The 13,667-nt window shown below is 58.7% G+C and overlaps 1 protein-coding gene across 1 annotated transcript; it reads left to right on the top strand.

Moving 5' to 3' along the window:
* Positions 1-3,528: 3,528 nt before the first annotated feature.
* Positions 3,529-12,759, top strand: MMP25 (matrix metallopeptidase 25). The gene is made up of 10 exons (XM_068968780.1): positions 3,529-3,638; positions 4,077-4,209; positions 5,790-5,925; positions 6,033-6,325; positions 10,869-11,045; positions 11,130-11,211; positions 11,375-11,457; positions 11,809-11,961; positions 12,046-12,303; positions 12,469-12,759. Exons 1-10 carry the CDS (start codon positions 3,549-3,551, stop codon positions 12,735-12,737), a joined length of 1,674 nt encoding a protein of 557 aa, XP_068824881.1. The 5' UTR covers positions 3,529-3,548; the 3' UTR covers positions 12,738-12,759.
* Positions 12,760-13,667: the final 908 nt, after the last annotated feature.

The raw sequence follows: 13,667 nt of genomic DNA, 5'->3' as shown, positions 1-13,667 counted from the left end.
CAAAGAGTCGGACACGACTGAGGGACTGAACTGAACTGAACTGAAAGAGCTGGGTTACAAACCTCCACTTGTAACACAGACCTGAGTGTGGCCAAAGGAGTGTCCCCACTGGGGGGTGTCTCTGTTTTTCTGGTGGATCTGGGGAAGACAAAGCAGGGAGAAATGCAGGTCAGACTATGCAGTTTTTGCCAAGGCAGGAAAATACCCATATACCACCTCATTTTTTGTTGTTGTTGTTTCCCTTCATACCACTTTTTTTCTTCCCATCTGGCTTCCCAAGTGGCGCTAGCGGTTAAGAACCCACCTGCCAATTCAGGAGACATAAAAATTATGAGTTTGATCCCTGGGTCAGGAAGATCCCCTGGAGGAGGGCATGGCAACCCACTCCAGTATTCTTGCCTGGAGAATCCCATGGACAGAGGAGCCTGCTGGGCTACATAGTTCATAGGGTAGCAAAGAGTCAGACACGACTGAAGTGACATAGCACACACCTGCTCCTATGATCAGGGCTGCAAACACAAGTGCCCAAGACAGCGATGAATCCCAAATAAGAGACAGAAACACTACTTCAAACCTTATGTCAGAATTCCTAAGTGCCTGCTGGGGCAACGTATGCCTTCACCCCCGTGACAGTCAGTGTCGACAGCGAATGCAGCTACAGCGGTGCTGTTTAAAGATAGCTCACCAGCTCCAAGGCTGCATCCTGAGCCCTGCACCTCCCACCTGCTTCTGAGACAAAAAAGAGCAGGCTCTCAGAGACAGGCTCCCCGGGGAACTCTTGTGTACAGACCAACGTGTAAATCAACACTTTGCTTTCCTTAAAAAAAAAAAAAAAAAAGCTCACCAGTTCTGCACCTGTGTGACCACAGCCTCTGTGGGCCAAGGAGGGAGACACCGACTGGTCTAGCATCGCTGCCTGCAGTTTGGACCAGGACAGTAGCCCCACTTAATGTCCCTTCCAAAGGTGGAAGCCTTTGGGGAATCAGTGCAGAGAAAGCAGAACAGGATCTGTATAGAGAAGGCGGAACAGGAGCTAAGAGTAAAGATAAATTAATTATGTCATGAGGGAAAGCCAGTATTACATTAACGCCTCGAAAGAGGCTCAGAGCAAGAGATGATATTATCTCTTAGTTCAATTACAACCAGATGCCCGGAAGGGTGAAGCCATTTGTGCCAAGACTACTCTTGCTTTTGGAATCTGACAAGATCGGATGGAAGACTGCAACCTCACCCTGGCTACGGATGGGGGTGATTGCTGACTGCGTGGAATTCTGTGACACGACAGTGTCTTTCAAGCTACATATTGTTTTTTGGGGGTTTTATTTGGCTGCGCTGGTTGCAGCCTGTGGGATCTTTAGTTGCGGCATTCAAGATCTCCTTCTCTGACCAAGGGTAGAACCCTGGGCCCCTTGCACTGGGAACACAGTCTGAGCCACTGGACCACCAGGAAAATCCCAATGTTTCCCTGAGTTCTGTGAGCTGGTCTAACAAACAACTGAATCCACGGAGGGGGAAGGCATGTGAACCTCTGACTTGCAGCCAACCTGGCTGACCTAGGGTGACCTGCAGACCTCCTGCCTGCATCTGAAGCAGGGAGCAGCTTTGCGGGCCTGAACTCTTAACCTGTGGGATCTTAGATAACTCTAGCTATGGTCCGAATTGAAGGACACCCTGGCTGGTGTCACACAGAACTGCCTGACGTGGGAAGAAACCCCACACATCTGGTGTCAGAAGTGTTGTGAGTGTGGCCGTGTGTGAGAGCAGAGGAGACCCAGCAGGAGGAGGAGGGGACGTTTTCATTGCACAGGGGGATCCAATATGGACTGAGCTGTGTCCCTAAATTCATAGGTTGAAGTCCTAACCTCCAGCCCCTCAAAATGTGACTGCATTTGGAGACAGGACTATAAAAAGGCGATTAAGGTAAAATGAGGCCGTTGGGGTGGGCCCTCGACCAGCGTGACTGGTTTCTATGAGAAGCGGGGATATGGACACAGAGACACCAGGGTTGCCTGGGCAGAGGAAGGACCACTGAGCCACCTGCAAGGTGAGAAGCCTTGGGAAAAACACCTTTGCCTCCAGAAGTAAGGAAATAAACTGCTGTTCGGGCCTCCTGGTCTGTGGTGGTTTGTTCTTGCAGTCCCAGCGGCTCGGCACAGGATCTTGATGTTTTCGTTTGCATCTCTACCTTGCTAATCCTGCTCACTGTTTATTTTGTTTAAAACGCACACAGGGGTCCCATCGCGGCCCACCTCCGCAGACCGCCTCCCCCGACAGGAAGTCCACCCCCGCTTCCTCCTCATCTTTTTCCAGCTGCTCGGCCTCCCAGCACCCGGCTCCCCGCGGGCGTGAGCGGCGGCTCTGCCGCCCGGGTCTCTTCCCATTCGCCCCCTCCTCCACGCTGCGCTCCGACCGACCTGCCACAGGCGCTCTAGCTCCTGCGAGGATGTCGTTTAGTCTCTAAGTGGTGACCGAGTCTTTGGGACCCTATGGACTGTAGCCCGCCAGGCTCCTCTGTCCAAGGCATTTCCCAGGCAAGAAGAGTGGAGTGGGTTGACATTTCCTTCTCCGGGGGATCCTCCCGACCCAGGGATAAAACCTGAGTCTCCTGCATTAGCAGGCGTATTCTTTACCACTGAGCCACCTGGGAAGCCTTGCGAGGATTTTAAAAGCCCAGTACCTGCCCCAAGGTAGTCCCCGGGTCTGGGATCTAGAGACGCTAGAACCTCGGCGTGGGAAGCAGAGACCCTCGCAGCCCACGTGGTTAGGGGAATTAATTCAGGGACCACAGGCAGCCCCAGGCGCGCACACCCGGGCGGCGGGGGGCGGGGTGGGGGAAGTGCGGGGTCGGCAAGGGTGCGCGGGGGGCGTGACGCAGCCCCGTTGAGGGGGTAGCAGCCCAGCCGCCCGCTGCCCGGAAATCCCCCAGCCTAAGCGCCCGCCGCGCGCCCTGGGGTCTCCAGGAAGGGCGGTGGGGGGAGGGGAGGGCCCCGAGCCGCCCCTCCCCCGGGCCCGGCGGCGCGGATCTGAGAAAGCAGAAGCGAGCGGCCCTCCGGAGAGTCCCATTGGAGCAGGGATCTGGGAAGAGAAACTTGCGGCCGGGCCCTCTGAAGCCCTCGGGGAGGCCCTGGATCCGGTGGGGTCTTTAGCCATCACCGACGACGGAAGGTTGGGCCCTGGCTCCCAGCCGCGCCGTCTCCGCCTGCCCCGCCCCGCCCTGCCCCGCCCTGCCGGGCTAGCGGCTCCTGTCCGGACGACAGGCCGTCGGCGCCGACCGGACCTGTGCGCACCCCCGGGAGCCCGCGCCGCTGACCCGGAGCCCGTGCCCTTTCAACCTTCCCGGCCCTCGCCTGGACGCCCCAGTACCCCCCGCATCGTACCTCCCAAGGTCCCAGATCCCCGCACGCCACCTTTTCACCCCCTCGCCCGGTTCTCGTACGCGGTGCCAGGTCCCCTGAGCCTCTCCGGGCCCCCGACCTCCTCCCCAGATCTCCAGGGCGGCGCGGGGCAGGTCCCCGGGAGCCCAGCCGGCCACTGGGGAGGAGAGCGCCATGCTCCGGCTCCTGGTCTTGCTGCTCCCGCTGCTGCAGCCGCTCGCTCGCGCCCGGGAGCCTTCGGCGCAGGACGTGAGCCTGGGCGTGGTGAGTGCAGGGGTCCGCCGGCTCCGTTCTGCAACAGAGCTGAGAGAGGGGAGCCGGGGCCTGGACTTCTGGGTTCAGAGAAGGCTGGGGACGCTTTCCAAATGTCCAAAGAGTGACCGAGGATAGAGACTGGGCACCGGAATCCTTGGATTCGTGACCGAGGGTGGAGACTGGGGACCCGAATTCTTGGATTCGTCAGGAGGCTGAGGGCCAGAATTTGGAAATCTGAAAAAGGGTTGGGGTGGAGAGGTGGGCACTCTTGGCAACAGATGAGCACTAGCAAAGCCGGGGCTGGAGGGCCTGGACCTTGAGGTAGGGAGCAGACGGTTCCCCGGGGCTGGCCATGCTTGGTGAGTGGTGAGGCTTCCAGGATGGTGGTTGGATGGGAGAGTCCCTCCATGAGCCTTTCTGCTTCCCCTGTTCCCACCTCTGGTCTAGGACTGGCTGACCCGCTATGGCTACTTGCCGCCCCCTCACCCTGCCCAGGCCCAGCTGCAGAGCCCTGCAAAACTTCGGGATGCGATCAAGGTCATGCAGAGGTTTGCTGGCCTGCCGGAGACAGGCGTCCTGGGTAGGTGGCCCCCAGCCCTGTCTTGGCCCCGCACCCAGCCTGACCATTGTTGCCCACCCCACCAACTGCAGGGTCTAAACATCTGCATGTAGCTGAATCACCAGGGCTGTGAATATGCTGACCTCAGGTCCCAACCCTGGAGGTGCTAAGACATTCCTGTTTCAGTAAATATTTATCAGGAATCTCTTCCCGATGAACTGACATGTGAGGTCATTCCAGGCTCCACTGGTATAGTGGTGAACGAGGTAGAGGAGGTCCCCACTCACATGGAGCCTACGTTCTAGAGCGAGAGAGGCACAGAGCAAGAACAGTGATGAGTGTTCTGAAGAAAATAAAATGGTAATGATCCTCAGGGGCTGGTCAGGCAGGGCAGGCCCCTCTGAAATAGGTCACGTGAGCCGGGAGGAGCTCATGTGACATGAAGAATTCCTAGGACACAAAGAGGGCGAAACAACCATGGGGAGATGTGGGAGGCGATCTCGCAGGCCGGTGCAAAGGCCCTGTGGCAGACACAGGCTTGCATGCCTGTGATGAAAGGTGGACTGCAGAGCTAAACAAGAGCCTGATTAGGGACCAGGAAGGGTGTTTTGGTTTGACTTCAAAAGTGATAAGAATCGCTGAGAGGGTTTGAAGGAGGGAGGCAAGGAGACCTCATTTACACTTTAGAGTTTCCTCTGCTTACTGGACTTCCCCGGTGCCTCAGACGGTAAAGTGTCTGCCTACAATGCGGGAGACCTAGGTTCGATCCCTGGGTTGGGAAGATCTCCTGGAGAAGGCAGTGGCACCCCACTCCAGTATTCTTGGCCTGGAAAATCCCATGGACGGAGGAACCTGGTAGGCTAAGAGTCGGACACAACTGAACGACGTTTATTTACTGCTTACTGGTGGAGAATGGAGAGTGGGGCGCACAGAGACCAGTGTTCAGGCAAGGGTGTGATGAGAACCAGTGAATCCAGAATGTGTATTTCGGAGACAGAGCTGAGAGGCTCCTCCGTTGGGTTAAATGAGAGGAAGAGGGAAGCAGAGGGGTCCTGTCCAGATGCGAGGGAGGTAGAACCTTCTGGCCCCAGGATGTGCTTAGTTGCTCCTCGCCACCTCAAACGACAAGATGAGGTTGGACCTTCACATGGAGCCGAGAGGACTGCTGGGAATGGAGCTGAGCTGGGGAGTGGGATTCCAGAGACCTGACTGGCCCGGGGACTTTGAACTTGACCTGGATGTGATGGGGACTTGGGAGCTAGTCTCCCAGGGGCTTCCAACCTTTAAGAGAGGCGTTTTCCCGGCACCCCCAGGGTTCTTTCTCTAGAGTCCAGCTGCCAGGACTCAGGGAAGCGGGCCACCCAGATCCTGGCCTGAGACTCTTGCATCCATCCAGGGCCAGGTGTGGAGGGTGATCGTACCCAGAGGGCAGTGCCATAGTTTGGTACGAGCTGGTGTTCAGAATCAGACAGCCCGGCTCCCAGTGCAAGCTGTGGGGCCTTTGTGAGCAAGTGTCTGGAGCTCTTGGAGACTCAGTTTGCCCATGGAGGATGCTAGCTCACGCCTGCTGCTGATCCCCCATCTGCCACAACCTCCTGCAGACCCGGTGACGGTGGCCACGATGCATAAACCCCGCTGCTCGCTGCCCGACGTGCTGGGGGCGGCGGGGCTGGTGAGGCGGCGGCGCCGGTACGCTCTGAGCGGCAGCGTGTGGAAGAAGCGGACACTGACGTGGAGGTCAGTCCTGGTGCCCTCTCGACCACCCTGGGGCTGCCCTCTGGGCCCCAGCTTCATGTGTCTACCCATTCTCCTCAGAGCCCCTCACTCGGCCCTCCTCTTTCCAGGGTCAACTCCTTCCCCCAGAGCTCCGCGCTGAGCCAGGAGACGGTGCGGACCCTCATGCACCATGCCCTGACCACCTGGGGCACCGAGTCAGACCTCAGGTTCCAGGAGGTGGGTTCGCAGGGGCCCACGGAGCCTGACATCCTCATCGACTTTGCCCGGGCCTATCACCAGGACAGCTACCCCTTCGACGGGCAGGGGGGCACCCTGGCCCACGCCTTCTTCCCAGGGGAGCACCCCATCTCTGGGGACACGCACTTCGACGATGAGGAGACCTGGACTTTTGGGTCAAAAGGTACCATCTCCCCTCTTCTGAGAGGTCCCCTGTCCAGAACCACCTGTCCTTAAGAATGTCCTTAAGAATGACGTTTATATTACATTTACCAATGGAGGCTGTATCAGTTGGGCTTCTCCAGAGAAACAGAACCAGTAAGATGGGTGTGTGTACGTGTGTGTGGAGAAAGTGATTTACTTTAAGGAACTGGCTCAAAGAATTGCAGAGCCTGGTGAGCTCCAAAATCTGTAGGGCAGGCCTGCAAGTTGGAAATTCAGGAGACTTGATGGTGCAATTTTCAGTCCAGTATTTGCAGAGCAAGCCAGCTGGAAACCCAGGCAGGCTTTCCATGTTGCAGTCTTTGGGCAGAATTCTTTTTTCTCCAGGAAACCTCAGTTTTGGTTTTTAATGCCTTCAACTGATTAGATGGGCCCCGCCCACACTATGGAGGATAATCTGCTCTACTTACCGTGGCTTATAGATGTTATTCATGCCGATAAAATAACCTCCACGACAACATCTTGACTGGTACTTGATCAGGCATTGGGGCACCCTAGTCTGGCCAAGTTGACACAGAAAATTACCCATCACAGAGGGGAAGTCCAAGTTGAGGCTGAGGACTCAAAAGGGCAAGAACACGGTCTGCCAGTAGCTGAGTCAGAAGAGTAACTGGCAGTTGCTACACAGGGTGTCACAATTACGCGGAATCACAACAGAGGAAGTCCTTAAGCCTGGGGGTGCTCACACGAAAGCTGGCTGAAGGGACGGGGACTTCCTGGAAGCGGTGACTTTGTTTGTTTCACATGTAGACAATGTGTGCCAACTAGTACCCAGGGTCCACTCTCCTGGAGTACCAGGGTGGGGATGGGAAGGGACACATAAAGCACAAGCCAGTGAGCTCACTGAGGCCAGGGGAGTCAGAGGTGGGGGTACAGGGGTGAGGAACGGCCTGGGATATTCAGGGTTGGAAGGCACACACGTGCTATTGGGAGCAGACCAGAGAGGATGGAGGGCCAGTCTCATATGATGAGAGGGGTCTGGGAGGACACGTGGTGGGGTCTGGACAATCGGATTCCAAAGGCAGTGGGAGCTGTGGAAGGTTTTGCATTCCAGAGATACTACTGGCTGCCGTGGGCGTCAAGATGGGGACGGGGAGGCAGGGAGGTAGCTGGGGGTCCAGGTAAGAGGGGGTGGGTGCGGAGGGCAGTGGCAGCTCAGAGGGGAGTCCATCAGGATGGACAGAGATTGGGATCTGATTGGATTCGGAAGCAAAGGGGGTGAGGATGGCCGGATACCAGCCAGGTTTCTGGCTCAAAGGCCCTGGAGGATGGTGTCCCATTAATGCAGGTGAGAAGAGGGCAGGAGGAGGAGCAGGCTGGGGAAGGCAGGTGAGTTTGGGTCAGGGCTTGTGTTTGCAGTGCTGAGTCGGTGCAGGTGGTGCGTTGATGGTCTAGTATCTTGTGCTAGAATTTGGATCCCTCCAACTTAAGTCAGGTTTCCCAGAACTGGAGTGCGAGAGGAAAATTCTTCTGCAAGCAGTTTTGGGGGGCACGTTTTCAGGGGAAAGGAAAGCAGGAGAGATGTGTCGGGGAGGGAGGGGGGAGAAGCTAAGCTAGGATGTGGTCTCAGCTGGAGAAGAGCCTGACCCCGCAGGGAACTCTCTGGAACGTAAATAGTGCCCCAGGGTTGGTTCTGCCTGGAGGCAGGGGGCCCAGCTCTCCCACTCCCCATCCTTGGAACTGCTGGGGGAGGCTGGGCCAGGAGGGAGAGCCATTTGCTGGGGATGGGTCCTCAGGCTCTGCAGAGGGACTTAGGTGAGGTGGGGATAGCAGACACAGATCCGCTGCAGGGAGGCTGTGTAACAGCATTTAAGAACTTGGTGTTGAAGCTGAACTCAATTCAGGGTTCCTCCGCCTGCTGCTTCGTGTGCCAGTTACTTGGCCTCAGTAGGGTCAGTTTCCTCACCTGAGGAATGGGGATAATAGTACGTACTGGTCCCACGGGCTTGCAGATGAAACGAGTAATTCGCCTACAGCTCTTAGCACACTGTTCACTGTCGGCCACTATGAGCTGGGTCTTAGCACACTGTTCACTGTCGGCCACTATGAGCTGGGTCTTCCAGCACATTTGAGAGTTGGTGGTACCTGGGGGGTCAGGTTCCAGGAGAAGGTAGAATGTGAAGACCAAGTTCAGAGGTGGGGAAGTCTCACAGTTATGGGGAGCGGGGCAGGTGGAGGGTGGGGGAGGGATGAAAACAAATGGAGAAAAACTAGGTTGAAAGGTGATTAGGAAGACAAGCGAAGGAGGAAGTGGGCAGCAGTGAGCAGGGCTTCAAGTCATCCAGTAAGTTACTTATGGTTGGATCTCGCCCTGTGGGGACAAAGTGACCTTAGAGCCCAATGGCTTGGTGGGTGGAGGGAGAATCCAGACCACAGAGGCATGAGAGGAGCTGAGCAACAGAAGGCTGAGTTCAGACCGCTGACCAGAGAGCTTGCGGGGGGAAGCGGGGTGTGGATGGTGGGCAGACAGGTCCAGGGGTTGTCCTAGGATGAGGGAGTCTTGAAGACCCGGGGAGAGTGGATAAGCTAATAGAAAGAGGTGGGGGATGAGTGCGTGGATCGTGGATTAACGGATGGATCAATGAGCTGATGAACGGACACGTGGATGGATGGAGGGATACATGGATGCATGCATGCACGAAGGCAGAGATGAACGGATGGGTGAGGCTTTGTCGTTGTCCTGGAGGAGGTGAGTGAGGCAAGGATCTCTCCCAGGGCAGGGCAAGAGGCAGGAGATGAGCTGGGAGGGGATGAAGCTCTGTGCCCCATGCACAGAAGCTTACCGATGACACAAGCAGCCTGTCTTGATGAAACAGGAAATTTGTCATCGAAGAGTTGCAGGCTGGGGCTGGGACTGGGTAGCACCTGGAGGGGCTTTGAGTCTGGGTTTGAGGGTGAATGGGAGGAGCAAAGGAGCTGCTCACTGAGGCCATGGGTGAGGGTGAGGGGAGGTACAGAGGACCCCCCCGAGACGAGCACCGGGAGTCTCTGCAGCTGGATCTGCCGCTGCCGCTAAGTTGCTTCAGTTGTGTCCGACTCTGTGTGACCCCATAGACGACAGCCCACCAGGCTCCCCCAGCTGGATCTGCATGGTTGTGTAATTTCCCTAGCTGCATAGCTTGATAAGGGTGCAAGGAAGGGGTGTGGCCAGAGGAGAGGCAAGGACGCTGCGGGGGGCAGGTGGTAAAATAGGAAAAAAGATCTACCTGATTAAGACACCAAATGTCCTCCATCCAGTTTCTTAGAAAAAGCTCTCAGCGCATATTGAGAAAAGCCACAGTCAACGTGGGAATTCAGCAGTCCTTATGAGTTTGACTAAGACATCTGAAACCACTGCTGAGAAGCAGGACAGCCCAGCCAGGGTTCTGGCTCTGTCATGTAACTTGACCGCCCTGTGCCTCAGTTTCCTCACCTGTAAAATGAGGATAGGAGGTAGAAGTAACTGAGGACAAGCCTTTGCTGCTCTGCTTATGACTCACTCATCTTGTCCTTAGATTCTCACTCAGTGGCCTGGACGGGTGGAGAGAAATTTGCTTTTCAGTTTACCAGGTTACTTCCCATCATTGCACTTTCACCACTGCTCACTCTAGTTGGAGATTTCCATGACGGTAGATCAACCTGGGGGTGGCGGGGGGGCGCCGCTTGTTTCTCTTGCTGTCTCTGTGCCTTCTTAGCTTCTCACTGGCTCAGGAATCAATGAGGAGCTGGGGTTCAGCCAGCAGCTGGGAGCATGGAGACAGCTTGGTCCTGGCGCCTGGGCTGGGTCCCCAGGGAAAAGCCTTCTGTGGTCAGAGAGGTTGGGCACCATGGTCAGTGGGCTGTGGTTGGAGAGTGCCTGCTAGAGCTTCTGAGAGATGCAGGCTGCAGGGGTGGGGGGTGGAGGCTGTGGGAGGGAGAGATGGAGCGGAAATAGAGGACTGGGGGTCCTGGGCACTAGGTTGGTGGGGATGGAGGGAGGGAGAGGGGGCCATGGAGTCTGACCTACCTTCCCTGTGGGTGGGAGTGAGAATGGTGCGGAGGGGCGGGGCCTCTGGAGCTGTGAGAAGGGAGTTTCCCCAGAGCTGGGGCTCCCTCTAGAGAACCACACACTCAGAGGATCCTGCTTCCTCTAGAATGTTTCCTTTTTTTTTTTTCAAAGAATATTCATTTAGGCGTTTGGCTGTGCCAGGTCTTCCTTGCGGCCCTCGGGATCTTGCAGCCTGCAGACTCTCAGCTGCAGCCCGCGGGATCTAGCTGCCTGACCTAGACCCCCTGCCACACTGTTTCCATCCCCCCGGTGTGCAGCACTGCCAAACCAGGCGACAGGAGACGAACTACCAAACGTGCTCCCACAGAGGAGGGAAAAGATGGCTCAGGGAGGGGGTCTGCGCAGAGGCGGCCACGGCCACCTCGGAGCGCCTCCTGGCTGTTTGTGTCCACCAGAAGGCCCCTTTCTCCGGGGCTTCCTGGGGGCGCTAGGGGTGGGGGTGGGGCCCGGCTCGAGCGCATTCTCCCTTCCTCCCCAGATGGCGAGGGGACGGACCTGTTTGCGGTGGCTGTTCATGAGTTTGGTCACGCCCTGGGCCTGGGCCACTCCTCAGCGCCCGACTCCATCATGAGGCCCTTTTACCAGGGCCCAGTGGGCAGCCCCGCCGAGTACCGCCTGTCCCAGGACGACCGCGAAGGCCTGCAGCAGCTCTACGGTACCGGTGGCGGCGGGGTGCTCGCCCCCTGGTGGCCTCTGCAGTAGCGTCAGGGGACCCAGGCCTGTAACACTCTCTCCACAGGCAGAGCACCCCAAACCCCGTATGACAAGCCCACACGGAAGCCCCTGGCTCCTCCCCCGCCCCCTGCCCTGCCGCCGGACAGGTGAGTCCTCTCCAGGGAGGAGGCTTTGGATGCGCTCCCTAGCCTCAGGGTCCTCTTCGAGATGGGGAGGTGAGAGTCTCTGCCTTGTAGGATGTAGTCAAGGTTAAATAAAAGGAGCCGGACCCCGCTCCTCCTCTCCGCTCACCTCTCTTTTCCTCCCCAGCCCCTCACAACCCCTCCCTGATCGATGTGATGGCAATTTTGACGCCATCGCCAACATCCGAGGCGAAACTTTCTTCTTCAAAGGTAAGTGACTTCCATCTCCCCGACCCCATACAACTGGCTTCACACCCACTTCGAGTGACCCGCCGCCGGGGCCCCGAGGGTCGCAGGGATGCCGGACTTTCAGTGCCCCAAATGGGAAACTCCTGGCCCAGCCGGTCACCCTAGAGCCCCTGCAGCCTTGATTTTGGATGGACCTGCGCCCTGCCCCGCCCCCAGCGGTGGGAGGGGAAACCCACCACTGTGTCCCAGCCACACCCCGGCAGGCGTGGGGGGTGCGGGGTAGCGGATGGGTGTACAGAGGCGTGACCTCCTGCCGTCTCATCTCACGCCCATAACCCACGCCTTCTTCCGAACACTCGTCCCCCAACCCAGGCCCCTGGTTCTGGCGTCTCCAGCCCTCAGGACAGTTGGTATCGCCACGGCCCGCCCGGCTCCACCGCTTCTGGGAGGGGCTGCCGGCCGAGGTGAAGGTGATTCAGGCCGCCTACGCCCGGCACCGGGACGGCCGGATCCTCCTCTTTAGCGGTCAGTCGGATCCGGGTTTGGGGGAGGAGGCGGCTAGCGCCGGGCATGCGCAGCGCGGCTCACCGGCCCCCGCCCCGCCCGCAGGCCCGCAGTTCTGGTCGTTCCAGGACCGGCTGCTAGAGGGCGCCGCGCGCCCGCTCACCGAGCTGGGGCTGCCCCCCGGGGAGGAGGTGGACGCCGTGTTCTCCTGGCCGCTCAACGGGAAGACCTACCTGATCCGGGGGCGGCAGTACTGGCGGTACGACGAGGCGGCGGCGAGCCCGGACCCGGGCTACCCGCGCGACCTGAGCCTCTGGGAGGGCGCGCCGCCGGCCCCCGATGATGTCACCGTCAGCAACACGGGTGGGAGAGCTCGCGCTCCTGCGGGGCCGGGCGATGGGGGCCCAGGGGCCGTGGGGTGGTAGGGCCTGCAGACCCCGGGGTCGGGGGAGAAGCGGTGCGGAGAGAGGGGTTTGGAGGATGGGCAGGCGTGGACCAGCCCCTCCAACATCTCCTCCCTCCCCGCAGGTGACACCTACTTCTTCAAGGGCGTCCACTACTGGCGCTTCCCGAAGGGCAGCATCAAAGCCGAGCCGGACTCCCCCCAACCCATGGGGCCCAAGTTCCTGGACTGCCCCGCCCCCAGTGTGGGCCCTCGGGCCCCCAGAACCCCCAGAGCGACCCTTAAGCCCGGAGACTGCGACTGTCAGTGCGGGATCAGTCAGGCTGCAGAGTGGCCTTCGGTACCCCTCCTGCCTCTTCTGTCCCTGCTGGTGGGGGGCCTGGCCTCCCCGTGAGGGGGACCTGCGGCTGCGCGGAAGGGAGCGGATCGCCCACGGGGCCCCCGCGGGTTGTGGCTGTGGGAAGTCTGTCCCAGGGGCGGGGCTCAGCCAGGATGCAGCTGGGGATGCCCGTGGAGCTAAGTCCAGGAGGGCGGAGACACAGGGCTGGCCTTGGCACTGAACGCCCCCTGAGTGCAGCCTCTTGGGCCTTCCTCCCCTGCCCCTGGCCATGACCACGCAGGACTCTCCATTTCCCTGTCACCTGGCCTTTCCTGGAGCTCAGGCGGCTGAATTCCTGCAGCCCCACCCCACCTGCCAACAGCAGCTGTCCCAAGTGCTTGGCTCTTTACAGGACAGCCCCACTGCCCACTGCCAGCTGAGCCGGCTCTCCAGCCTCTGCTCTAACGTTTCTCATTCTGTCCTGCCTCCACGAAGTGCCAATGGAAGCACATTGGTAGGGTCCCAAACCCAGCTCTGAGACCACCCCTGAGCATGTGTCCCAAGTACAGGGTGACATCCGTGGTTCACACGTGGGTGATGCTCCTGAGACGGCCCCTGTGGCCCATCCTTGGTTGGTCAGCACGCTGGTACCAGAGCCGCCCACATTCAGTAGGACACACTCCTGCTCCTAAAACACCTCTCCCACCTCCATATTTGAGCCTCTGCCGCCCCCTCCAGAACCCCTTGGCTCCCATCAGCTTGATGCTGGTGGGAAGACAGTGGACTGGTCCCCTCTCAGCCTGGGGTCACTGCCTCCTGAGTACTCCTGGGTGACAAGTGGGTGGAACCTGGGCCACCTCAATGAGCCCCCTCTCCACTGAACTGAGGATCTAAATGAGTGCCTCTGCAACTCTGCTTCTGGAATATTCCACACAAGATGACCCAGGAAGGGAGTTGCCTGGTGGGCCAGTGGTTAGAATCTGGTGCTCTCACTGTCATGGCCTG

Source organism: Capricornis sumatraensis, chromosome 3, assembly GCF_032405125.1.
Source record: "Capricornis sumatraensis isolate serow.1 chromosome 3, serow.2, whole genome shotgun sequence".
NCBI classification, from domain to species: domain Eukaryota; kingdom Metazoa; phylum Chordata; class Mammalia; order Artiodactyla; family Bovidae; genus Capricornis; species Capricornis sumatraensis.
Note: the sequence above shows the minus strand (reverse complement) of the source record. Positions and strands in the feature narration are given on the sequence as shown.